We start from the raw sequence: 26,338 nt of genomic DNA on the forward strand, positions 1-26,338 counted from the left end.
GATTGGAGTTGCAAGTTATCAGTAATAACTCGCTTGTGTGTGGCTTCGAGCTCGAGAGGTAATCAATTTTGAACCCTTGGCCTGACACACCTGTTCCCAGATACTCCTTTAAGTTGTCTTCCTTTGTAAGTCACTTTGGATAAAAGCATCTATCTACAAAGCCCAATAGATGGAAATACCACTTTCTTTCTTTCTTTCTTTCTTTCTTTCTTTCTTTCTTTCTTTCTTTCTTTCTTTCTTTCTTACCTGGACAAAAACCTCCCTTGTCCCGCGCGCTATGCTAATGAGCCTAATGGCCACGCCCTCTGCACAGAACAAGGATGCCGAAGCGAAGATGCGAAGTCAGAAGTGCGGTCCTCCAAACAGTCCGCGTCCACCCCATGAAAGAAGAGGAAGACGAAGTAGAAGAAGACGAATAATGCTCCTCTGTGGCCACTGAAGAGTCTCCCTGCCACCTGAAAGCAATCGTTTCCAGAAGCGGCCGCCTGCGGATCGTCTGTTGTCCGGATGGATTCACGGCTGAGTCACAACGGACGACGAGCGGGGCTTTTACCGATGTGTTGCATTCTGGTGTATCAAGGTGAGCGAGCGCCGGCACGGATGGGGAGGAAGGGGGCTCTGCGGAGTGGTGGGCGCCTCCACGGACAGTCTTTGACTTTCTTGGGTTTGCTTTTCAGCTTTTATATCGATGAATGCCGAAAGCGTCGTAACGGCGAATGGGAACGAACGGCACAAGTGAGTCTTGATTAGTTGTCTTTCCGTTTGAATGTGTTTAATCAGATTCTGTGTGCGTACTCTTGTTAAGTTTATTTTATAATAGTATAACAATAAGACATATGCTGTGTAACATTTTATATTGTTATACAACAGAACTACAGAGAGGAATAGAATTGGATGCCTTTGTGTATTTATTGAAACAAACGGTGGCTGCTGTCTGTTACCTTCCTGGCATCGCAGTCATTTGAAATCCGATTTTAAAAGCACTCCAGTTGTAAATAAAAGACAGAAAGACATCTTTTATACTTGTACTCTTTATGCTTATTTATTATCTTCAGGTTTTATTAGTGCTGTTTTTTTTACTTACCTGTAAAAGAACGACTTTACTTTCTATACGTTCTGATGGCTTGCATTGTGTACCTAATAATTCAAAATAATATACTGCAACAAAAAGGCAGCCTATGTGTGCCGCGCGAGAGGGTCTCCCTTTGGTGCCATCGCCGGCCCGTTTCTTTGTTTCTGCTCTTCTATGTGCCATGCATGACCAATGAAAGTGCGGATTACCTGCGCAGAACAAACCGAGCCTTGTTCTTCTCTCCACAGTCACAGCGGCAGTATAATGCTGGAGAAACGGGACACCGGCTCCCCAGGAGAAGAGGTAGGAATTCAGAATTACTGATTTGTGACATTTCCTCAAAGACGACGTTAAATGCATTAAGTATACAGAGCAGGAGCGCCCTGCGGTGTGCCGACGAGTTAACCAACGCGAAAGGCGCAGAAACTCGGGGAGCCCGCGCATCGGCCTCGAGTCCGGCATGGGGGTCTGACACGCGTGTGTGAAACTAAAACCCACGCCACGGTCTCAAATAAGTGCGCTAAAGTCGCGTCTTCTCCTCCAGCTGAATGCACTCATTCGACGGTCGTGTTAAAACGCGCAGAGACATCGGGGCGCTTCAGGGGCTCCAAGCTCTATAGTGGTCGTTATGGCGCTGGGGGTAAGCAGCTCAGCGGCCGCCTGTTCTGATGCAGGAAATGAGGGGGCGAATGGTTTATTCGGGATGTTTTATTAACCTTCATATTTATCGTTTAAACTTATAATCGAATTCTATTGCCTCAGCAGACCAGAGCCTCTCCAGGCAGCACTGAGTTCAAAGCAGCAACAAGGAGAATGGCAGTGAACGGCGTTTCGACGATAAGTAAACTTTCTGTTGGCGCCATTTAAAATTAAACGAACTGCCTATAAGGGGGTCCAAATACTTCGAAAAAAAAAAAAACGCGACATTTTATTATCGACTAACTAAAAATAGGAGAAGTCCACAGTTGAACTTGTTGGTCAGCGAATCACCGAGGATTCATGGAGATTTTTGTCATTCACTGCCTCTGGAATGGCACTGGGTCGAGTGGTCCCTTTGCGAAAGTCCTTAATGTGTGGACAAAACACACATCTTAAATGTCAGGTAGGCCACCAACTGATCAAAGAAAAGCCGAGTTTGATGTTATTATGGGGTCCTTTGTAAGTCAGGACCTCCCGGCGGTGTCACAGATCTGTTCGCATCTACCACCCTGAATGAAAAAAGAAAAAACAAACAGAAACCCCCTCATTAATTCAAAGGTGAGCGGATGCCCCCGTTTATTTCTCGTAAACCCGCTAATTTATAATTACGTCTTATTTGGAAGTTAGTTGAGCTGATACGACTATAACTATTTTGAGTAGAGTTTACTACAATTTAAGTAATTGCAACTCATTGAAAAAAAAAAACATCCGGGGATTTCTTTCTTTCTTTTTTATGTCACGTTTTTCCGCCTTCATGAATTAAATAAATTGCACTGTAATTAATACGCCGTGTTTACTAAATACGTAAAGTCTTTTATTTTAAAATGACGAAATTATTTTATTCACACACATATAAATTCCGTAGAGCCAAAAAAGTAAATAAAATTAACCTTTAAAAGTATGAGGTGTAAAAACACGTAAAAAGCCACTTAGAAAATACCATTACAGAGCATAAAGAATAAAAAACACTCATTTATTTTGGTAGATTGCATTTTTCACAGAACACCAACTTTTAATTACCAGCAAAAGAATACAAAAATCCGCTTTTGTGATGTGCGCTGCGCAACAAGTTTGCCAGTGAATTAAACAAAAGATCATAAATGAACTTCTATTGAGCATTCTTGCGCGTATACACTTTGGCAATGAAACCGCAAAAGAGAGATTGCATTTTCATTTTAAAATTTTAATGTTCGTTTTCTTTTTTGAAGAAACGCCTGCCATACTGCCATAAGAACACAAATGCGACGGCATTCAGAAGTAAAGTCCATTTACGAAATGCCTGGAGCGCACGATACGACCGCACAAAGGCCCACAATGCAACAAAGGGGGCGGGGCAATATGCAAAACACCACAATTTATGCAAAATTAGGAGAGTCACTTGCGTGCAACACGTTTACTTTAAAACAACTTAATTCACCCACAGGGAATAGGCGAGACTGAAATTTTATGTTTGGAGGATTGAAAAAGTGTCATAAAAGAGGTAATCATAATACAACATTCTCCCGGCCTAATTATTATTTATTTATTTGGCAGACAAATAATTACACTTGCTAAAGGAAAACAGTGGCTTTGTTTAAACGTCAATTCATTGTGTGAATGTGACATATTTGTAAGATTTTTGTCAACTAGAAAAAGCGACGTAATTCTAGCAAAGAGAATTATTTAAAGTTAAATAACCCTTAAAGGTTATGCGAAAAGACAATTTCCCATCGGGATTAAACAATTATATCTAGCGTAAAAAATTAGACACATAAAGTTAGCATTCCTCTGTTCAGTGTATGGAGCCCGTTACAAATGGGGATCAACTAATTAATCTCTTTATAATAATAATAATAATAATAATAATAATGTTACATTTATAGAGCGTCTTTCACAAAGCCAAGGTCGCTTTATATACAGAATAAAAATTAACAAAAAAAAATACACAGAAGACAAAAGTTCGTAGAAGAAGAAAATTTTCACTTGAGATTTAAAGGTGCAGAAAGAGGGGCAATTTCGGGGAGACTGAGGAAGAACTTTCTAGAACTTTCTTTGTTTTCCTAAACTGACACTTAGCTACGTGAATTTTTAAAATCATGATAAGAGCGCTTTATTAACCAAGGCAGCCAGGAGAAAACATCCGTGTGTCTCGAAGAAATTAAACGCGTCAGCTGTGACCCGGAAGCCGTGTAAGGCGCTATATAAACGCAAACCGAACGGAAACTCCGACTACGGCTTCTTTTGTTGCGGGCTGCGCAGCTGCTCATTGGCTTTTCGCTGCCGACTCATTTGTTACTCCGACGTCGGAAAAAATCACAGGAGCAACACCCTGAGGTGCGCGACATGTCCGCGGGGCTTTGTGATCATCCGCTCCACTAATCCGTCACTTGAGGACTCAGATTGGCTTTCCAGATATCTGCGGAATTCAAAGATTTTCATTAAAGTTTAGAAGATTTGGCTTCATTAATTACATTTTAGGCGTCCTGTTCTCAGAGCTTAAAGTTTTGATTTCCATTTTCCTGCTTGTTGTCCTCGGGTCCTCAAGTCTGCGTTTTCATTTCCATTCCATTGAATGTGCAAGCGAATCAACGCTGGGCAAACCTCGTCAGATTGGTCACAAAGTGAATAAAAATGTCGCTTTAAATGATCAATTATATAGTGTCAAATTCGAGATCACATATCCGCTGTATGTAAACGAAGTAACAGAATAAAAAATAAAAATAAAAAAAAAAACTGAGAGAAACACGAAAGGGTAAACGAGAAACAAGAAATGGGGGGCTTCAAGCGATTTGGCGAACTTCTAAAAAAATCAAATGAAGTCACCGATGTCATGCGACTTGGCGACCGAGAGGACCAACGTGTTCAGGGTCTGCTGAGACATGCGACTGAAAATGTAGGAGGGCCCTAAAGACGTCAGTGGGCTGCGAGGCTCCTGTCTGTAGAGCGCGATTTACATCTTTGAGTAGAAGTGAGCTGCTCGGCCTTTTCTAATATCTATCTATCTATCTATCTATCTATCTATCTATCTATCTATCTATCTATCTATCTATCTATCTATCTATCTATCTATCTATCTATCCTTATATAGTGCCTTTCATCTATCTATCTATCTATCTATCTATCTATCTATCTATCTATCTATCTATCTATCTATCTATCTATCTATCCTTATATAGTGCCTTTCATCTATCTATCTATCTATCTATCTATCTATCTATCTATCTATCTATCTATCTATCTATCTATCCTTATATAGTGCCTTTCATCTATCTATCTATCTATCTATCTATCTATCTATCTATCTATCTATCTATCTATCTATCTATCTATCTATCTATCCTTATATAGTGCCTTTCATCTATCTATCTATCTATCTATCTATCTATCTATCTATCTATCTATCTATCTATCTATCTATCTATCTATCTATCTATCTAATAGCGCCATTTCTACATGTCAATCTAAGCCTTCAATAAATAAAGACTTGCACTTGATGATTTTGTATATTGTAATTGCCACACATTTTTATTGTCCCCAGACTTACTGATCACTGTCCCTTTTTTGTCATTAAAAAGGACAATTGATAATTTCTTTCTGCATTGTACCAGGTTATCATCGCTAGTTTATTCTCGTGCTTTATTGTTTGAGAAGCTATATAGAAATGATGTTCAATGAAGTTATTTTCATGGTTTGAAATTTGTTTCCACAAAAAATAAAATAGCCTTATTTAAAACAAGAAGAAATATGGATACAAATGAAATAACCACTGATACTTTATTAAGGTTCAAGCAGCTCATTCAGAATAGAATAGATGAATTTGCATATTCTAAAGGAGATCTGCAGTATATATGAAGTTTGATGTACTACAGACAATTAATTTCTAGTGGTTTATAGTACATGTGTCTAGAAAAGCCTTACAGTTGTAAATGTTTTATATACTGTATCTGTTATACACCGGGGTCTGTTCTTATGACTGTAATTATATTATAATTGTAAACAAAAGACTGCTGACAATTAAATATCAATTTTTATATAGTCCCTTTTATATATCTATTATATAGTGCCTTTCACATCTATCTCTTTTATATTTATATATTTTTCTGTCTATCAATCTGTTATATAGCACCTTTCATATCTGTTATATTTCTTATCTTTCTTTCTATTTATTATAAAGTACCTCTCACATCTGTCCGTTATTTTTGTAAGAACACTATGAACAGATTTCCTTTATTAAGAGAACCACAGGCATGAGGCTCTGCTCTCCGCCTTATTATTATTCCTTATTTATCTGACATCTTTATTTAAGGCAACTTTCAAAATTTGAGATCTGATGGGTTTCATTTCTTTTTGTTGATTTTCCAGTTTGAGGGCAGGCAGGTGAAGTGATTTGAACCCACAGCCTCCGGAGTTTGACCTCGTCCAGAGTCGTAACCTCACTGCCTGTCTTAGTCTGAGTTTACACTCCACGACTTCTTTAATCTGATTCAGCTAAACCTGAGTGCTCTTGCAGGCGTCGCGCTTCTCTTTCTAAAGCAGCTCATGTGATTGTCTTGCATGTCACAATTAAGTCAGCCCTTTTATGTTTAAACAAACAATCAAATCTCATTGTCCCAGAATCACCAATCACATCTGTACAGACATGCAGTAATGGAGCCAAATGCACAGGTGCCCCCAAATCAGGTGATCTTTTTAACTGCATTTTCTGGTGGGGAAAAATACATTGAGACAGAGTGCTTTTTAGGATTATTATCATGAGATGCCGCACATTTATTTTCCTTAGAAATAAATTCTATTTTAGCGTCCTTTAACTTAATTTGAATAAAGGCAGCCCCCTTTTTGCACAGGTGTCACTGACCGTTAGTGGCCTGCACTCATTTGTGTAAATTCAGGGGGAAACAAAAAGCGAAGGCCGTGCACACAATTATTGGTCAAGTGCTGAAAATTGATGTGGTTATGAAAATGTGGGAAACCCGCATCTGTACGTCCAGAGCAGGCCTGTGATGAGTGAAGCTGATGTGATCTTTCACACGCGCGGACTCCAATACCTGCGTGTTGTCTGATGTGATCGGCTACTTGGCTGTCTCGTTTCATAAAGATGTGATTGGCCAGAAGATCTGACGACTCGATTAATGTGTGGAAATCCTAACGTCCTAAAAACAAACTGGAGTCACTTAGAGACGTCACATTCACGTCATTCGCTGCACTGATTTTAAACACCATGCATGTGGAGTTTCAGTTGTTTGATTCCCTTACTTGGTATTTTCACACGTAACTGGGATGTAATTGAGATCCTGTAATGAATGAGGGTATACAGAGCCTTTCCTATCTGTCTATATATTTATATAGCGCCTTCTATTGTGAACAAATTACTTTTTTCCCCTCAAGAGTGTGTTGAATTCTGTGTTGGAGGAACAATCTCGAGTTTTAACTTCTCACCTGCTGTGCATTTTCTTCAGTGGCGGCTCCTTCTTCTTCCTCTTTTCAGTGACGCTGTGCACACGCGGCTGTATGGAAGGTCATTTGTACCAAAATTAAATGGGATCCAACATGTTAATTAGACTGGCATGCTGAGCATATGCACGTGGTGCGGTGTCATAATTTAAAACGTACTCGATGATTGATTGATTTTCAACACAGCACACAATTTTCGTGTCAGTTTAAAATGCAATAGAAAAGTTTATATATATATATATATATATATATATATATATATATATATATATATAAACTTTTCTCTTGCATTTTAAACTGACACGAAAATTGTATGTATTTGTGTGTATATATATATATATATATATATATACATATATATAACGGTCCTGCGGCGGATTGGCACCCTGCCCGGGATTGGTTCCTGCCTTGTGCCCTGTGTTGGCTGGGATTGGCTCCAGCAGACCCCCGTGACCCTGTGTTCGGATTCAGCGGGTTGGAAAATGGATGGATATATATATAACGGCGGCACGGTGGCGCAGTAGGTAGCGCTGCTGCCTCGCAGTTAAGAGTCTTCCTTGTGTGGAGTTTGCATGTTCTCCCCGTGTCTGCGTGGGTTTCCTCCGGGTTCTCCGGTTTCCTCCCACAGTCCCAAGACATGCAGGTTAAGTGCATTGGTGATTCTAAATTGTCCCTAGTGAGTGCTTGGTGTGTGGGTGTGTGTGCCCTGCGCCCTGCCCGGAGTTTGTTTCCTGCCTTGTGCCCTGTGCTGGCTGGGACTGGCTCCAGCAGACCCCCGTGACCCTGTAGTTAGGATATAGCTGGTTGGATAAAGGATGGATGTGTGTATATATATATATATATATATATATATATATATACATATATATATAAATATGGAAGAGAAGGTCTGTGATACGGTTTGCATATTTGCAGCTGGAGATCCACAAAGAGAGAAAAAATGAATCACGTATCATAAAGTAGTTTTTATTCCTGAGCTTTCAACCCCTATCAGGGGTCTTCATCAGAGGATAATGGTTAGACTTACAAGAAACGCCATCAACAGACACTTGGACATAAATCCAGCATATGCTAACTTAAGAAGAACATGCACATAATAAATAAACTATACAACCCCCCCCTTGATCATACTGACTTAGTCACCCCCCCCCCCCCCTAATGTGTTGCTATATATTGCCTTTGATTCTTGTAAGTCTAAACATTATCCTCTGATGAAGACCCCTGGTAGGGGTTGAAAGCTCAGGAATAAAAACTACTTTATGATACGTGATTCATTTTTTCTACCTTTGTGGATCTCCAGCTGCAAATATATATATATATATATATATATATATATATATATATATATATATATATATATATATATATAATATATGTGTGTGTGTGAATAGTAACACAAACTGTCAAATGGATGATTGACGACCTTAAACCCCACCCCAAATTCTAATTATGATACTTATATCCCCCACCCTGACACGTAACTTCATTTTAAAAACACCCGACTCAAAACTAATAATAGGAGTCTGATTTAAAAAATACGCTGAAATACATAAAGCCAAGCAAGTGTGGACCTTTACATTCCTTTAGTATATTTTGATATGAACGATGGGTATATTTTAATAAGTACTCAAAGGTCCGTAACTTAATGCTCCTATTATTAGTTTTGTATCAGTTGTTTTTAAAAATGAAGTTACATGTCAGACCGGGGGGCATAAGTATTATAATTCATAATTTGGGGATGAGGGTAAATTTCATAATTCATATTTTTGGGACTGGACTAAATTTCATACACCATGTTTTATAATTCATCCATCCATCTATTCATTATCCAACCCGCTATATCCTAACTACAGGGTATATTTTCATAAATCATAATTTAGGGCGGGGTTTAAAGTCATCAATCATCCAATTGGCTGTTTGTGTCTGATATTACTATGACTTATGGGGTTTTAATTCCTGGCCAAACATCACGTGTCGTAACTTAAAACCAGTACCGCCGCTCCCTATACGCAGAGTACGCAGTCTGCGTAGGGCACCAACTCCCAGGGGGGCACCATCCCAGCTGCTCAAAAAAATCGTTTTTATATATTATAATAATAAATTAATATTAATAATATACATATACAAATAAACAAAAAAATAAACGTATATATATTGCATTTTACGGTGAACGCAGAGTAGGCTAAGCACACGTGATGACGCGCGCGCCCTCACCTCTGTTACAGCTGCCTAACTAATATTTGGGGGAGGGGGCACAAAAGTAAATTTCTGCTTAGGGCACCCATTTGGCCAGCAGCGGCCCTGCTTAAAACAAACAGGCGAGTCGCACTCCACTTAGCAGCTGCTCCGTGCGGATTGCATTTCGATCGAAGACCCCCGTTAATCAGCCAGAACGTAATGTAATAAAGGAGCAGTCGGCGTGAAAAGCTGAGGTGAATCTGCTGATCGTTTCTGGGCTCTGATGGCAGGCGCAGCTTTGTTACTGTGCAGTGATTAACCAAAATGGTGAGAAGTCGTCTTTCTGCTTCAGGTCTCACTGATGAAGCTCCCTCTCGAGTTAACTTGTCGAGGTAGTGAGTTCTGCTTGCCTCTTACCATTTTGTTCCAATCTTCTTCTGATTGTCTTGACCGACACGTCAAAACACTTAGCAATAGTCGATAGGGTCATCCCCGCCGGCAGGTATACCTGCACACCAAATTTAAGAGACGCTACAGCTGATCGTCTACACCAGGGGTGGGCAGATTCAGTCCTGGAGGGCCGCAGTGGCTGCAGGTTTTTGTTCCAACCCAGTTCCTTAATAAGAAGCACTTATTGCTCAAGTAACACTTCTGCTTCACTTTAGTTGTCTCGCTTGTTAAGATTTTGAACCCTTATTGCTTATTTTAGTCTTAAACAGCTGTATTCTTGATTTTTAATTGTTCCTTATTAGCAATACCATGCAAATGACAAAAGAAACCAGCAGTTCTCCATTTAGCTTGTTACCATTTACACCTGTGTGTATTTATCATGCACTATTTGGTTTAATTAAATACTTGGAAGGAAAGTGAAGAGAAAAAAGTGAAGCACTGAGAATAACTCGTCTGTTTTAGACTTCAAATCATTTGGATGATATCCTTAGAAAGGAAAACAAATCTAGGATATAAGAATGGCCTTACATAGCAGAGTTAAAGCACTAGCAAGCCATGAAATTAAATAATTGACAAGGATTGGTTTTTAATTAAGCAACTGGGTTGGAGAAAAAACCTGCAGCCACTGCGGCCCTCCAGGACTGAATCTGCCCACCCCTGGTCTACACCAGTGGTCCCCAACCTTTTTGACAGCAAGGACCACTTTATTAGATGCAAATTTTTCCACGGACCGGTCGGGGGAGGTGGGGGGCAGTTTTATACACAATTTCCATAACATTTCTATTATTATTAAGTTATTAAGCAGTTCGCATACGTTTGCAACCTGAGATTTTTCTTCTTTTTTTGCATATAACAAAGACATATGCTTTGCATTTGCCATTCCAACAGCACATCACAAACATTAACACTGTTATCGTTTTTTTCGTGTCTGCCGTTTCTATAGGAGGGTGACAATGAGTTAAATTCCAATGGATGTTTTTCAAATGTTGACAAGCAATAAGCAAAAGGTATCACTGAAAACCACAGAAAACAAAAACAGCAAAAGATAAAAAACAGAACGAGGAAAGTTCGAAGAAAGAATTTTTTTTACAATGTTTCTGTTTGGGGATCGTTGTGCAAACGTGCACATCTGAGCTGCGACCACAGATTTAACTGCTCTGTGGATGATTCATTCAGGCATTTCAAGGTCACTTCGTTGTAATGAAAGCATCTGCTGAATGTACTTCGTAGTAACGTGATTTCTATAGACTCGTGTCATATGGGGAAACTGTCGGGACCGTAAAAATAACTTTGTTGTAACAGTCTCTCACCTCGGTCTCTCTCCTCTCTCTGCACTGCTGCAAAGCCCCACCCGCCAAGCGTTCTGAAAAGTCTGAGTGAGTCTCCGTTGCCGGAAGTTCTCTCGCGGCCCGGCTGTCAGACGGCTGCGGCCCAGTAGTGGGTCGCGGACTGGTGGTCGGGGACCCCTGGTCTACACCATCTTATTAGGCAGCCCTCCGGCAGGAGCAGATTGGGGGTCTCCAAACCAGCCCAGGCATCCTACAACGAGTGAGGTGACGAGGTCGACCCCACTCGTCCCGTTATTCATTGTAATTTTCTTCAAATTTGTGATGAGTACGCGGCTCGCGACTGGCTACAGGCCTATGATATGAACACTTGCTCTATCACTTTCTGGCGGTTTCTTTTTCTTTTGATCACGTTCTTTCTGAGCTCCACCTTTTCTCCTCGTCTGTTTTGCTTCATTCATATTTGACAACAGACACTGGATGGCTGAAATGAACGACAGTGATACGAGGTCATGCGTGGGTGTTAATAGAACTTTACTTAATTCAATGCCAAATAATTACCATATAGGCGGCCTAAAGCAAAGTAAGTGATTACAGATATGAAACTCGATAATCAAACTGCTCATTTACAATGGAATAATTTATATCCGAAGTTATAATGAAAACCTCACATGATTGAAATGTTCCATTAATTTAACGATAAACTATAAATGTTCCGTCCTAATATGAAACATTCTTGTGCTTTATAACGTTTTATCATCATACTAATAAACCACTAATTATCGCTCACGCTGACGACCAGAGAACAATAAAATGCATAACACATAATCTGAACTAATTATTAATACCAAAGAATTTAAATATTTGATATGAGATAAAATAAATTGCAATAATGTATATGCTAACCAAAATGTAGCGAAACAGAAAAGGCAGTTTTGAGCAGTTCTTCGCTGCAACGTTGTGTACTGACAACTAAAACAAGTTGATGACGTAATACGGTATATTATAAAGGGCTATAGAAATGACAGTACCGGACAGATAATGTTTAGCAGTTCAGAAAATTAATTTTAAACATTAATGTATTTCATGAAATGGCCGGCCCTTGACCACACCACAGTCCATAGCCCACCGGGCATTGCCCAAATGTCCTAATGGCCAGTCCGCCCCTGCCCTCCAGGACATTAACGGCGCTCTTGAATGCAGGGCTGCCAACTGTCCTTCTCTGGAAATGAGGACATTTGTGTCGAAAATTGAAGGACTGTTTGAAGATGCCTTTCCCTATAATATGTCTTTCTTATGGGTTTATAAATGGATATCAACCTTTAGTAACAATTTATCACTCTAATTATGATATGACGGCCACAATCACAGCGACTGTCAAACTAATAAGCCATTAAATATTCTGAATACGTCAAGCCTCCTAAATTGACGGACGTCATTCCTTCCATTCTTATTTGGATAGATTAACTGTCATAAGCCTGTGAAAATAATACACATGGTAAACTCACTTCTAGATAGATAGATAGATAGATAGATAGATAGATAGATAGATAGATAGATAGATAGATAGATAGATAGATAGATAGATAGATAGATAGATACTTTATTAATCCCAATGGGAAATTCACATTCTCCAGCAGCAAAGCTGCTGAAAAGGCTGCCACTCTCGGCGGCGCCGGATGTAAAAGAAACTAAATTGAAAAGAGTAAAATTATTTTTATTTCCATATATCTACATTCTTTTATATTTTTCCACTGAAACTATTTTTCTCAGTAAATCTGATATAATCTGATAAAACGGAAATTATAAAATAAATGAAACAAGAACACCAAGTGATAAAAGTTACCTCTGAGTACCATATCTATATATGTAAAATCCCTGTGTGCGTCCAGGTGTCCGTGTGTGGGTGTCTTCTGGTGAAGTGCGCATGCGCAGGGCTCGGTGCGATGCGCGATATTACTGTCAGAGAAAGTTAGAGGCGTTTTACGGAAATACAAACCAGTATTACTGCGAGAGGAAATTAAAGGTACACAATACAGTGACGCATATTACAGCCACATACAAGCCAGTATTACTGTCAGAGGAGATTAAAGGCATATTACCGACGCGCACGCCTGTATTACCGCCAGAGAAAATTAAAGGTATATTACGGACGTACAAGCCAGCGGACTTACAAGACGGTATCCTTCAATAAGGCCGCGCGCAAAAAGGCGAGCCTCAATTGGGCGCAGCGAATAAAGATTTGCACCTTTGTTGCTCTTCACATATTCCAGAGCCATTTGAACTAAATTATCTATGAACACCTTTATTCGCCGCGCTCAATTGAGGTCGCCCTTTTGAAGCTCGCCTTTTTGTGCGCGCCCTTATTGAATAGAGCCGTACAAGACAGTATTACTGTCACAGAAAATTAAAGACACACAATACACGGCGGCAGCCCACGAAGAACGGTCAGCTCAGCAAGTAAACATCAACAAAAGAAAGGCTGAAAGAAAGAAAAATGCGACCAACAAAAAGAATGAGGTCAAAGTCCCTTGCCATTTAATATAGACTGTTCCTGCTAATGTTTATGCACTACTGTTCTAGCGCCCGTTATTGTAACGGGCTAAATGACTAGTAGATATATATATATATATATATATATATATATATATATATATATATATATATATATATATATAGGACATTGTTGTTCAAGTCGTCTGTGTATTTGCACTTTATTTTAGGCATCATGGGTAATGCTGAATTTATGTAAATGAAAGAAATATGAAAATATTATTAAATTATTTGAAGAAGTGACTTATTACTTCCATCCAACCCGCTGAATCCAAACACAGGGTCACGGGGGTCTGCTGGAGCCAATCCCAGCCAACACAGGGCGCGAGGCAGGAAACCAATCCCGGGCAGGGCGCCAACCCACTGCAGACTTATTACTTGATAACTGAAAAATATTGCATTTATATTTCAGAATAAATTTGTGGATTGTTTTGTTTAATTAACTGAAACTTTAATAGTTGACTCATTCATTTATAATTATAAGTCCATTTTGGAACAACAGGTGACATTAAAATGTTACAAAGCAGTATTTACTCGCTCTTAAATATGACGGACCCTACCTGGATGGATGACATTTCTTGTTTAACCGAGCTGCTGAAAGAAGATTGGAAAATAAGAACTCGCATACGAAACGTGAAAGTGTAATTTCGATTTTGAATAAATTCATGTTGTTACGGTGAATCAGGATTACAAATGAAGGAAAGGAACAACACTTATAATGAACTGTCTAATTAGGGGACTCCCTGGGTGCCTTGTCTGTTGTCTCAGTGTCTCCTCCGACCACGGTGAGTGAAGTCTCGGCGAGGGAGACATTTTATTCGCAGCTTCACTCAGTGGTTGATAGGTGCCCACGAGGTGACACTCCTCTGGTCATGGGTGACTTTAATGTGACCACTGCACTGACAGGGCTGACTATGAGGATTGTCTCGGTCCCAGTGGTGAAATTGGGTCCATGTTCCTTGACTTTGCAAAAGGTCAGGGACTGCGAATCGCTGGATCCTGGTTCCAGTGCCCTGAGCTGCATCGTTGGACTTGGTACTCCAATACTGGTGGTGCGGTGGAGGAGATCGATCACATCCTCGTGGGCAGACTCTGGAGGCTCTTGTAAAACTGCAGGGTCTACAGAAGTGCCCAGTTTGTGAATTCTGACCTCAGACTTGTTGCTGCTACTCTTAAAATCCAGCTGAGGTCCAGTGGGTTACCACCTACTAGGAAAATGAGCCTGGACTTGGCCAGACTCCAACATCAGGCTGTTTCTAATGAGTTTGCACTCAATTTGTGTGAGGAACTTGCAGATTTGGGTACGACTGCCAATCCTAATGTGATGTGGGAGACCTTCTGTGACAAGACCCTGAAGGTTGCGGTGTTCCCAGAAGGAGGTGTTTCATCTCACAGGACACCCTGGATATCATCGAGAGGAGTCGCAGCGCATGGCTCAATGGCAACTCAGGTCTGTACCGGGAACTGAGAAGGACGGCTGCGAGGGCTCTGAGGGCAGATAAAGAGGCGTTTGTTAGAGGAATCTGTGAGCAGGTGACACACCACCTGTGGTCTAGCGACCCACGTCCTGCTTACAGAGGAATCAAAGCATTACGCACATCTGAATCTGTTCCTCGGATAGTCGCAGTCAGGGCAGCTGATGGAATGGTCCTTACGGATGACACTGCAGTTGTGACCCGCTGGGCTGGCTACTGTGAGCAGTTGTTCAGAGCTGATCCTCCGGCGAGGACGTTGGATATCTCTGGGTCCATGGTTCTTGAGGCTGATCCTCCAATTAGCTGTGAACCCCCCAGTCTCACTGAGATGGCACAGGTGGTGAACCAGCTGGGGGGGGTGAAGGCTGCAGAGATCTGTGGTATCTGGGGTGAACTTCTCCAGGCTGGTGGTAAGGCTGTCCCTTCTGGCATTGCAAGCAATCTTTGCTTCCATTTGGGAGACTGGCATCATCCCAACTGACTGGAAAATGGGACTTGTCATCCCTATCTGGAAAGGGAGGGGTGATCACCTGGATTAGGGCAACTACAGCGAGGTAACACTGCTCTCAGTGCCGGGTAAGGTCCTTGCTAGGGTCGTCCTCAGTAGGATCCGTGATCACTTGCTCACCTGCCAGCGACCGGAACAGTCCGGTTTTACACCTAAGAAGTCTGCCATCGACCGCATCCTGGCACTGAGGGTTCTCATGGAGCGCAAATGCGAATATCGGCAGAGTTTCTTTGCAGCCTTTGTCGATTTTCGTAAAGTGCTCGACTCAGTTGGTTGAGCTGCCCTGTGGGACATCCTGAGGGTTCGCGGGATCCCCTCGAGGTTGCTGGATATCATGGCCGGCCTGTACACTGGTACTGTGAGTGCTGTGCAGAGAGGACCTCTGCGTTATTCCCAGTTGATTAAGGGGGTCATCAGGGGTGTATTCTGCTCCTACTCTGTTCAGTGCTGGCATGGACTGGGTGTTGGGCAGAGTCGTGGGGTCCAGCGGCTGGGGGGCATCTGTTGGCGAAGAAAGATTCACGGATCTCGACTTTATTGACGATGCTGTGATCTTCACTGAGTCAATGGAGGCTCAGATTGGGGCGCTCGAGAGACGAGGAGTCTGATGGTCTGGGCTTGCGAGGGTCCTGATAAAAAACAAAGAGCCAGGCCTTTAATGACCACTTGGGCACGGCCATCAGCGGTGTGCCTGTCTACAGAGAGAGTGTCGACCTCCTCATCGAGAGGTTTACTCACCTCGGCAGTGACATTCATGACTCTGGTGACTCTTCCTGTGAAGTCAGTAGACGGATTGGGAGAGCACGGGGGGGGTCTTGAGGTCACTTTAAAGGGGTGTGTGGCGCTCCCCATATCTCTTTCCAAAGGACGAAGGTCCAAGTCTTTAGAGTCCTGGTGCTTCCTGTTTGCTATCCAGTGACCTGAGACGAGGACTGGACTCCCTCATGCGTGTCCCTTCAGAGGGTCCTTGGGGGCCGCTGGTCTGACTTTGTGTTGCTCACAGAGTCCCGAATGAGGCACATGACCTGCATTGTGAGGGAGCGTCAGTTACACAACTGCAGCCATGTGGCGCGTGTCCCTGAGGGTGGTCCAGCTCGTAAGATCCTCATTGGTGGGGACCCGAGTGGCTGGACCAGACCAAGGGGTCGCCCACGTCACAGCTGGTTGCGGCAGATCGAGGTTTCATTTCCGGAGGGTGGGACTGGACCGCGTGTCTGCCTGGGGGGTTGCCAACCGGGATCCCGAGTTGTTTCGTCGTGTGGTGGGTACGGCAACGCGCTGTGCCAGTGCAGGCTCCACAACTTGACTTGACTTGTCTAATCACCAAGCTGAATTCAAAAGATGAAGTGAAACAGCCTAGCTGGACACACAAAAGGCAAGAACTTGAAAGGTTTGTTTCTATTGTCGTCAATCTCTGTGCCGTTTACTACCAGAATGGAGGTGAAGAAAGTGTGCGCACTACTTCTGCAAATGCTGATTGATGTACGGTGGTCCAATTTTACCAATGATAAAGACAAGGGGATTCCCAAATTTTAGAGGCCAAAATTCCGTACATTTTCAAAATGTTATAAATTCCACCCGGACAGACCACGGCGCGTTAAAAAGGAGGACAGTTGGCATCCCTTACTTGAATGAGTTCAAAGGATGTTCCTGCAGCAGTGGGATATTCTTCTCCAGTTGCTGCTTCTCTTTCTCCGGCTCTTTCCAGCAACAAGTCAATTGTCCCTTACATCGCCGGCTTCCAAATGCTCACCGAGACGGTGAATCTCCTGCCTTATCAACTCCTTGGGTTAACACGCACGTGATTGGACCACCTCCCCCCCCCCCCCCCCCGGCCCCACCCCTTGATGCTGATTGGTCATTTGTTTACACGCATTAGTTTGAATCAAAGCACAATCCACTCGGAGCGGCCGCTAAGTGAAGTGCGATACATTTTCTTCACTTTTAGTTGTGACAAGCGACTTATGGACAGGAATTAAGATGCGATACGAACTGACGTGGAAACGGCGTGCTGTGGTGAAAAGCCGTCGATCATTGAGCTCATACGTTTTTTAAATTGCGACACGATCAAATCAAACGCACGACACGTATTTGCATAGCATTGCAGTCTAATTAACATGTTGGAATACATTTAACATTGGCACTAACGCCGGTGAAAACAAGAAGAAGCCGCCATTAAACTATAGCAGGTGAGAACCTGAAACCTGAGAACGTTACAGCAACTCACAGTTTACCACGCCTTTGTGGGAAGAAAGTAATCTGATCACAGCAGAAAGCCAGTTTATAGAAGGCACTATATAATACATAGACGGAAAGTGTGGCCTGTGGAGGGCGCTCCCGCTGCCCAAACCTGACACAGACAGACAGACAGATGCAGGACACCAGTGCCACACACACACTTTCATTTATTCATCACCTGTGGGAAACGTTTCCCACCTGTACATCACAGTCCAGCACTACACACTTTCCTTTCTCTCTTTTTCTTCTTTCTCTTTTCCTCCACTCCTCCTGTCAAACTTTGTCTTCTCTCACCCAACTCTGGCTCCCCGACTAATGGCTGCTGGTTTCTTATATAAGACCCCCGGAAGTGCTCCAGGTGTCCAACGACCTTCTTCCGGGTGTGCTGAACCCAGGGCTCAGCAGTAGCTGCAGCCCCCCTGGCGGTGCCAACAGAACCCAGCAGGGCTGCACCAAACTTTAACTCTCATGGAGCTTTGTGGGAGCCTGAGGCACCACTGCAACCCTGGGTCCTGCCACCTAGTGTTTCAGGGGGAGGTAATTCTCTGGATACTCTCCCTCCCCCAGTATTTCAAGTGTGGAGGCGTCCCAGCCGGGCAAGGCGCCACCAGCTGTATGCCATATATCAGTCAGGACTATGAGAAGGACAATGTCATAATAATTCTTTACATTCATACAGTGCTTTACACAGTGAATGGGGGGCCAAATCAGCCTCACTAAGGTGTCTTGTCCACCTGGATGATGTGATGGCAGCCATTTTTGCACCAGTACTCTCACCACACATTAGCTGTTAGGTGGTGAAGTGGTGAGAAAGAGCCAGTTAGATATAGGGGACGATTGGGAGGCCAGAATGACCAGGCTGTGGTGGGCAATTTCAGGATTTCAATAGATTCCCAGGGATCTGTCAGGACCTCGCGTTTACATTTCATCTGAAAGATGGCTCCATTTTAACAGCACAGTGTCCCCGTCACTGCACTGGGGCATTCATTGGGCACCATACTCACACCACAGGGTAAGCGCCCCATGCTGGCCTCACCTACACCTCTTCCAGCAGCCACCCAAGCTTTTCCTAGTCGTTGTCCCATCCAAGTACTGGCCAGGCCTGAACATGTTGAGCGTCAGGTGGATGACATGCTGTGACGTGCAGGTGGGATGATAAAAGGCAAACTTAACACTTTGTTAACGGAACATAAGAGGGGACTTCTTCAGTGAGACCTCAAACACACTCCTTACTGTTCTGGTTGTTCACTCCACAGTGACGACGCTTAGGATCCTTACTGGCAGGACAAAGGAATGTTCACAAAAGGCCCGCCTCTTTCCCTAACTGCTGCCCCACCCCTTGATGCTGATTGGTCATTTGATTGCATTTGGTTTTTGGCTGATTAACCCTCTCAGACTTACATGGTTTTTAATGTTTGGAGAACATATGGGATTAACTGATTTATTGGTTTGTGCAATAATAACATCTGTGCATCCTTTGAACAATTACACTCCCATCAACATAATTTTTCCACCATCTCCAAATTAGAAACATCTCCCATCTGTTTCTAATCCAGAAGAGATGCTGATCAGTCTTGGGGGATTCCGACAACATCCATCCATCCTCTTCCGCTTATCCGAAGTCGGGTCGCGGGGGCAGCAGCTTGAGCAGAGATGCCCAGACTTCCCTCTCCCCGGCCACTTCTAGCTCTTCCAGGAGAATCCCAAGGCGTTCCCAGGCCAGTCGGGAGACATAGTCCCTCCAGCGTGTCCTGGGTCTTCCCCGGGGCCTCCTCCCGGTTGGACGTGCCTGGCACACTTCACCAGGGAGGCGTCCAGGAGGCATCCTGATCAGATGCCCAAGCCACCTCATCTGACTCCTCTCAATGTGGAGGAGCAGCGGCTCTACTCTGAGCTTCTCACCGTATCTTTAAGGGAGAGCCCAGACACCCTGCGAAGGAAACTCATTTCAGCCGCTTGTATTTGCGATCTCGTTCTTTCGGTCACTACCCATAGCTCATGACCATAGGTGAGGGTAGGAGCGCAGATCGACTGGTAGATTGAGAGCTTTGCCTTGCGGCTCAGCTCCATTTTCACCACGACAGACCGATGCAGAGCCCTCATCACTGTGGACGCCGCACCGATCCGCCTGTCGATCTCACGCTCCATTCTTCCCTCAAATGTGGACAAGACCCCGAGATACTTGAACCGATCCAGAGAGAACTGAAGATTACGGCCTGATGAAGCAAACAGGACAACATCATCTGCAAAAAGCAGTGACCCAATCCTGAGCCCACCAAACCGGACCCCCTCAACGCCCTGGCTGCGCCTAGAAATTCTGTCCATAAAAGTTATGAACAGAATCGGTGACAAAGGGCAGCCCTGGTGGAGTTCAACTCTCACTGGAAACGGGTTCGACTTACTGCCGGCAATGCGGACCAAGCTCTGGCACCGATCGTACAGGTACCGAACAGCCCTTATCAGGGGGTCCAGTACCCCATACTCTCGGAGTACCCCCCACAGGATTCCCCGAGGAACACGGTCGAACGCCTTTTCCAAGTCCACAAAACACATGTAGACTGGTTGGGCAAACTCCCATGCACCCTCCAGGACTCTGCTAAGGGTATAGAGCTGGTCCACTGTTCCACGACCAGGACGAGAACCACACTGTTCCTCCTGAATCCGAGGCTCGACTATCCGACGGACCCTCCTCTCCAGAATCCCTGAATAGACTTTTCCAGGGAGGCTGAGGAGTGTGATCCCTCTGTAGTTGGAACACACCCTCCGATCTCCCTTCTTAAAGAGGGGGACCACCACCCCGGTCTGCCAATCCAGAGGCACTGTCCCTGATGTCCATGCGATGTTGCAGAGACGTGTCAACCAAGACAGTCCTACAACATCCAGAGCCTTGAGGAACTCCGGGCGTATCTCATCCTCCCCCGGGGCCCTGCCACCAAGGAGTTTTTTGACCACCTCGGTGACCTCAGTCCCAGAGATGGGGGAGCTCACCTTCGAGTCCCCAGGCTCTGCTTCCTCATTGGAAGGCATGTTAATGGGATTGAGGAGGTCTTCGAAGTACTCCCCCCACCGACCCACAACGTCCCGAGTCGAGGTCAGCAGCGCACCATCCCCACCATATACAGTGTTGACACTGCACTGCTTCCCCCTCCTGAGACGGTGGACCAGAATCTCCTCAAAGCTGTCTGAAAGTCGTTCTCCATGGCCTCCCCAAACTCCTCCCATGCCCGAATTTTTGCCTCAGCAACCACCGAAGCTGCATTCCGCTTGGCCTGCCGGTACCTATCAGCTGCCTCCAGGGTCCCATAGGACAAAAGGGACCGGTAGGACTCATTCTTCAGCTTGACGGCATCCCTCACCGCTGGTGTCCGCCAACAGGTTCGGAGATTGCCGCCACGACAGGCACCGACCACCTTACGGCCACAGCTCCGGTCAGCCGCCTCAACAATAGAGGCACGGAACATGGCCCATTCGGACTCAATGTCCCCCACCTCCCTTGGGATGTGGTCGAAGTTCTGCCGGAGGTGGGAGTTGAAGCTACTTCTGACAGGGGGCTCTGCCAGACGTTCCCAGCAGACCCTCACAACACGTTTGGGCCTACCACGCCTGACCGGCATCCTCCCCCACCATCGAAGCCCACTTACCACCAGCTGGTGATCAGTTGACAGCTCCGCCCCTCTCTTCACCCGAGTGTCCAAGACATGTGGCCACAAGTCCGACGACACGACCACAAAGTCGATCATCGAACTGAGGCCTAGGGTGTCCTGGTGCCAAGTGCACATATGAACACCCCTATGCTTGAACATGGTGTTCGTTATGGACAATCAGTGACGAGCACAGAAGTCCAATAACAGAACACCACTCGGGTTCAGATCGGGGGGGCCATTCCGACAACATTTCTATAATATATAAAAATATTTTAAAGTCCCTTCATTTTAAAGATCCCAGAGTACGGTGGGAAAAGGATCTCTGACTCAGCATTTCAGAAAAGGAGTGTAAGGCGGCCACATGCAGAATTCGCTTGATCTCCATATGTGCGAAACACTCAATTATTCAATTGCACATCTGCCTTGTTTGAAATTGTCCGAGATGTTTCCAGGGCAAAATCCAACCTTTGAATGTTGCAATCGAGCTCCAGCCTCAGTGGGCCGCATGTTTTGAAATTAACAAAATTCTGGAGCAAAATATTTAACTGCTTATCAGGCAGCCTTGGGGTCCCAATCCCTCCTAACCCACTAACAGTTGTGTCTGGTGGGCTCACAGAGGGGCTTAAACTGGAGAATGGCGTTCACTTCACTATCAGCATGTAGACTTGTCTCACTCAACTGGAAGAATCCTAGCCCACCTAAGTTAAGTCAGCAGATCCATCCATCCATTATCCTATATCCTAACTACAGGGTCACTACAGAGTCAATCCCAGCCAACACAAGGGCGCAAGGCAGGAAACAAACCCCGGGCAGGACGCCAACCCACCGCAGGGCATACACACACACACCAAGCACACACCAAGCACACACTATGACAATTTAGGATCGCCAATGCACCTGACCTGCGTGTCTTTGAACTGTGAGAGGAAACCCACACAGACACAGGGAGAACATGAAAACTCCACGCAGGGAGGACCCGGGAAGCAAACCCAGATGGGTCTCTTTACTGTGAGGCAGCAGCGCTACCCACTGTGCCGCCCTAAGTCAGCAGGTCACTGATGTTATATATTATTTGAAATTGGAAAAAACTCAAATTCTCACTTTGAGGGTCTGTGCAAAACCTGGCAAGACCTCATCAGTAACATTCTAGAATAAGCACTTCTAGAGATGGACTCCTCTGCCTCTTTACCACTCGTAACTGTTTTACTCGGGCTGCTGGCCTTCCTCTCTTCTCATGGGTGGAATTTATTTGACTTGATTATATGGAATGTTATATGCTTTTAATAAACAGAATAAAAGATTTAAAAAAAGATTAACGTGTGGTCTTGAATCAAAACACAATCCACTCAAATCAGCCACTAAACAAAGTGCAACACGTTTGCTTTGCCGTTAGTTACGACACACGCTGTATGGGCCTGAATTAACAGCCTTAGTGTTACTTTTTGGTTTTGGCTTGAAAAAATGACATTTTTATTAAATTTCATCTTTCTGTTGTAAAATGTGCAAAACACTAAAAATACAAAGTCAGAAGTGTAGAAATTATAATAAAGATACAAATCATAATAATAATATGAACGATTGACATGTGCTTCACTTTCACATTCACCAGAATCACTTTCAGTTTCACTTTGTCATCACTGCTGACGAGATGCCATTGTGAGACTAGGAGAAGATGCTGTTGCCCCGGTAACGTGTGGGCGTGACTATTACGTGAGACTCGCCTATTCTGTTGCCCGGGTAACACTCAGCACTAACGCTGTTGGAGCTTTTACAGTCGGGCCTTACTGTCCTACACCACTGCCCGAGTGACACTCAGGACCAACACTCTGTCTCCACTGACACACTGAGGTGATCGTCCTCCTCCAACACCATGCGACTCTTCAATTCCACCCAGGGGGGTAAATGTTAACATCATACAAAGTTATTGTCTGTTATACCTGCCTGGCACTCTCCATCTTGCACTTTTTAAGTTGCACTGTGTTTTTATTACTCTTTAATTTAATATTGTTTTTATCAGTATGCTGCTGCTGGAGTATGGGAATTTCCCCTTGAGATTAATAAAGTATCTATCTATCTATCTATCTATCTATCTATCTATCTATCTATCTATCTATCTATCTATCTATCTATCTATCTATCTATCTATCTATCTATCTATCTATCTATCTATCTATCTATCTATCTATCTATCTATCTATCTATCTATCTATCTATCTATCGGAGTGGTGGCTCTGAGGCTAAGGATCTGTGCTGGTATCCTGAAGGTTGCCGGTTCGAATCCCCGTCACTGCCAAAAGAGATCCTACTCTGCTGGGCCCTTGAGCAAGACCCTTAACCTGTAATTGCTCCAGGGGCGCTGTACAATGGCTGACCCTGTGCTCTGACCCCAAGGGGTATGCGAAAACTAACAAATTTCTAATACGAGAAATCGTATAAGACAAAATGAAGAACAAACAAAAAATCTATCTATCTAATTATATAGTGCCTTTCATCTATCTATCTATCTATCTGACGTATAGAGAAAAATGAAGATACATTTTGCATAGATTTATTCATATACAGTCTTATGAAAAAGTTTGTGACCCCCTCTCAGCCTGCATAATAATTGAGTCTCCTTTCAACCAGAAAGATATCAGTGGTCTGTCTTTCATTTCCTAGGAGTACTGCGGTGTTTTCCGAACAAAGATATTTAGTGACGCAGTATTTAGTTGTATGAAATTAAATCAAATGTGAAAAACTGGCTGTGCACAAATGTTGGTCCCTTTGTCATTGTGCTGATTTGAATGCCTGTCACTGCTCAATGCTGATTGGTTGATGAGCTCATTAAGCCTCGAACTTCATAGACAGGTGTGTCCATCATGAGATATAAAGGTATTTAAGATGGTCAATTAAAAGTTGTGCTTCCTTCCCTTTGACTCTCCTCTGAAGAGGGACAGCATGGGATCCTCAAAGCAACTCTCCAAAGATCTGAAAACAAAGATTGTTCTGTCTCTTGGTTTAGGGGAAGGCTACAAAAAGCCATCTCAGAGGTCTAAACTGTCAGTTTCTGTAACTGTAAGGAATGGAATCAGGAAATGGAAGGCCACAGGCACAGTTGCTGTTAAACCAGCAGGTCTGACAGGCCAAGACAAACACAGGAGCAGCATATGAACAGGATTGTGATAATGGTGACAGACAACCCACAGATCACCTCCAAAGACCTGCAAGAACATCTCCCTGCAGATGGTATATCTGTACATCGTTCAACAATTAAACACAATTTGCACAAAGAACATCTGTATGGCAGGGTGATGAGCGAGAAGCCCTTTCTGCACTCACACCACAAACAGAGTTGCTTGTTGTATGCCAATGCTCATTTAGACAAGTCAGATTCATTTTGGAACAAAGTGCTTTGGACTGATGAGACATAAATGGAGTTGTTTGGTCAGAACAAAAAGTGCTTTGCATGGCGGAAGAAGAACACCGCATTCCAAGAAAAACACCTGCTACCTACTGTCACATTTGGTGGAGGTTCCATCATGGTGTGGGGCTGTGTGGTCAGTTCAGGGACTGGGGCCCTTGTTAAAGTCGAGGGTCAGATGAATTCAACCCAATAGCAACAAATTCTTCAGGATAATGTTCAAGTATCAGTCACAAAGTTGAAGTTACACATGCAGAGTTGGATATTCCATCAAGACAATGACCCAAAACACAGTTGGAAATCTACAAAGGCATTCATGCAGAGGGAGAAGTACAATGTTCTGGAATGGCCGTCACAGTCCCCTGACTTGAAGATCATTGAAAATCTATGGGATGATTTGAAGCAGGCTGTCCATCAAATTGAACTGAACTGGAGAGATTTTGTTTGAAGAATGGTGAACAAGACCTCCATCCAGAATCAGACACTCATCAGAGGCTATAGGAGGACAGCGTCTAGAGGACAAAAGGAGGCTCAGCTAAGTATTGATGTCATATCTCTGTTGGGGGGCCCACATTTATGCACCTGTCTAATTTTGTTATGAGACATATTGCATATTTTCTGTTAATCCAATAAACTTAATGTCACTGCTGAAATCCTACTGTCTCCATAAGGCATGTCAGATGCCAATGAGAAACAAAAATCCAAAGAATTAAGAGGGGGTCCCAAACTTTTTCATATGACTGTATAGAGAAACAGCAATAATTTTTCACGTATACAGTAATTACTTATAAGCATCTGCTAGATATAAATACAGTATAGACACTGCACTGATTATTAGTTTAATATAATTACGCTGTGAAAACCAGAACCAGTGTGGAGTACAAGTGACAGGTGGGGACGAGCAAGAATGCTTTCCGATTGATAACGAAACGAAATTCTAAATTGTAAATTAGTTGTTTATCATCCTAGAAATTCTTTTCGGTGTTGTGTTTAGGTTTATTTTTGTTATTTCCTCATAAATTTCAAATGCACAGAAGGACAGTCTTTGACTTTTTTTCATTCATGAGTGATATTTTTCCAAACCCTGCTGCTTACACACAAATTGTACTGAGCCTTTTGGCCAATAATGCCACCCCCCAAAAATGTGCCACCCGCCCCTAGCTACGCCATTGAGGAGGTTAAAATGCAATATGCTTTTGTAGGGTGTTCTAAAATGGCACCAAAATTGTGAAGAGCACTCCATTGTTTGCTTTGGTGTATTTTTAAGTATGACGCGTGTGGCAGAAGCATTTGGTTTGCGGGCACAGGTGAAAATGAAGAAAAAGATTTTATTTTCCTTCCTCTGGGGGATCACATCTTCCCCGTATCCCCCAGCTACAGCACAGTCCCAAAACACACATCAGAA

General features: G+C 43.5%; 1 protein-coding gene across 1 annotated transcript in view; it reads left to right on the top strand.

Moving 5' to 3' along the window:
• Positions 1 to 507: 507 nt before the first annotated feature.
• Positions 508 to 26,338, top strand: part of otog (otogelin) — a 305,832-nt gene continuing 280,001 nt past the window's right edge. Inside the window, exons 1-3 of the mRNA XM_051922624.1 lie at positions 508 to 580; positions 678 to 735; positions 1,321 to 1,375. Of these exons, the coding sequence (XP_051778584.1) occupies positions 508 to 580; positions 678 to 735; positions 1,321 to 1,375 (186 nt within the window). The remainder of the gene's footprint in view (positions 581 to 677; positions 736 to 1,320; positions 1,376 to 26,338) is intronic.

The sequence above is a fragment of the Erpetoichthys calabaricus genome, chromosome 2 (genome assembly GCF_900747795.2).
Source record: "Erpetoichthys calabaricus chromosome 2, fErpCal1.3, whole genome shotgun sequence".
In the NCBI taxonomy this organism is placed as follows: domain Eukaryota; kingdom Metazoa; phylum Chordata; class Cladistia; order Polypteriformes; family Polypteridae; genus Erpetoichthys; species Erpetoichthys calabaricus.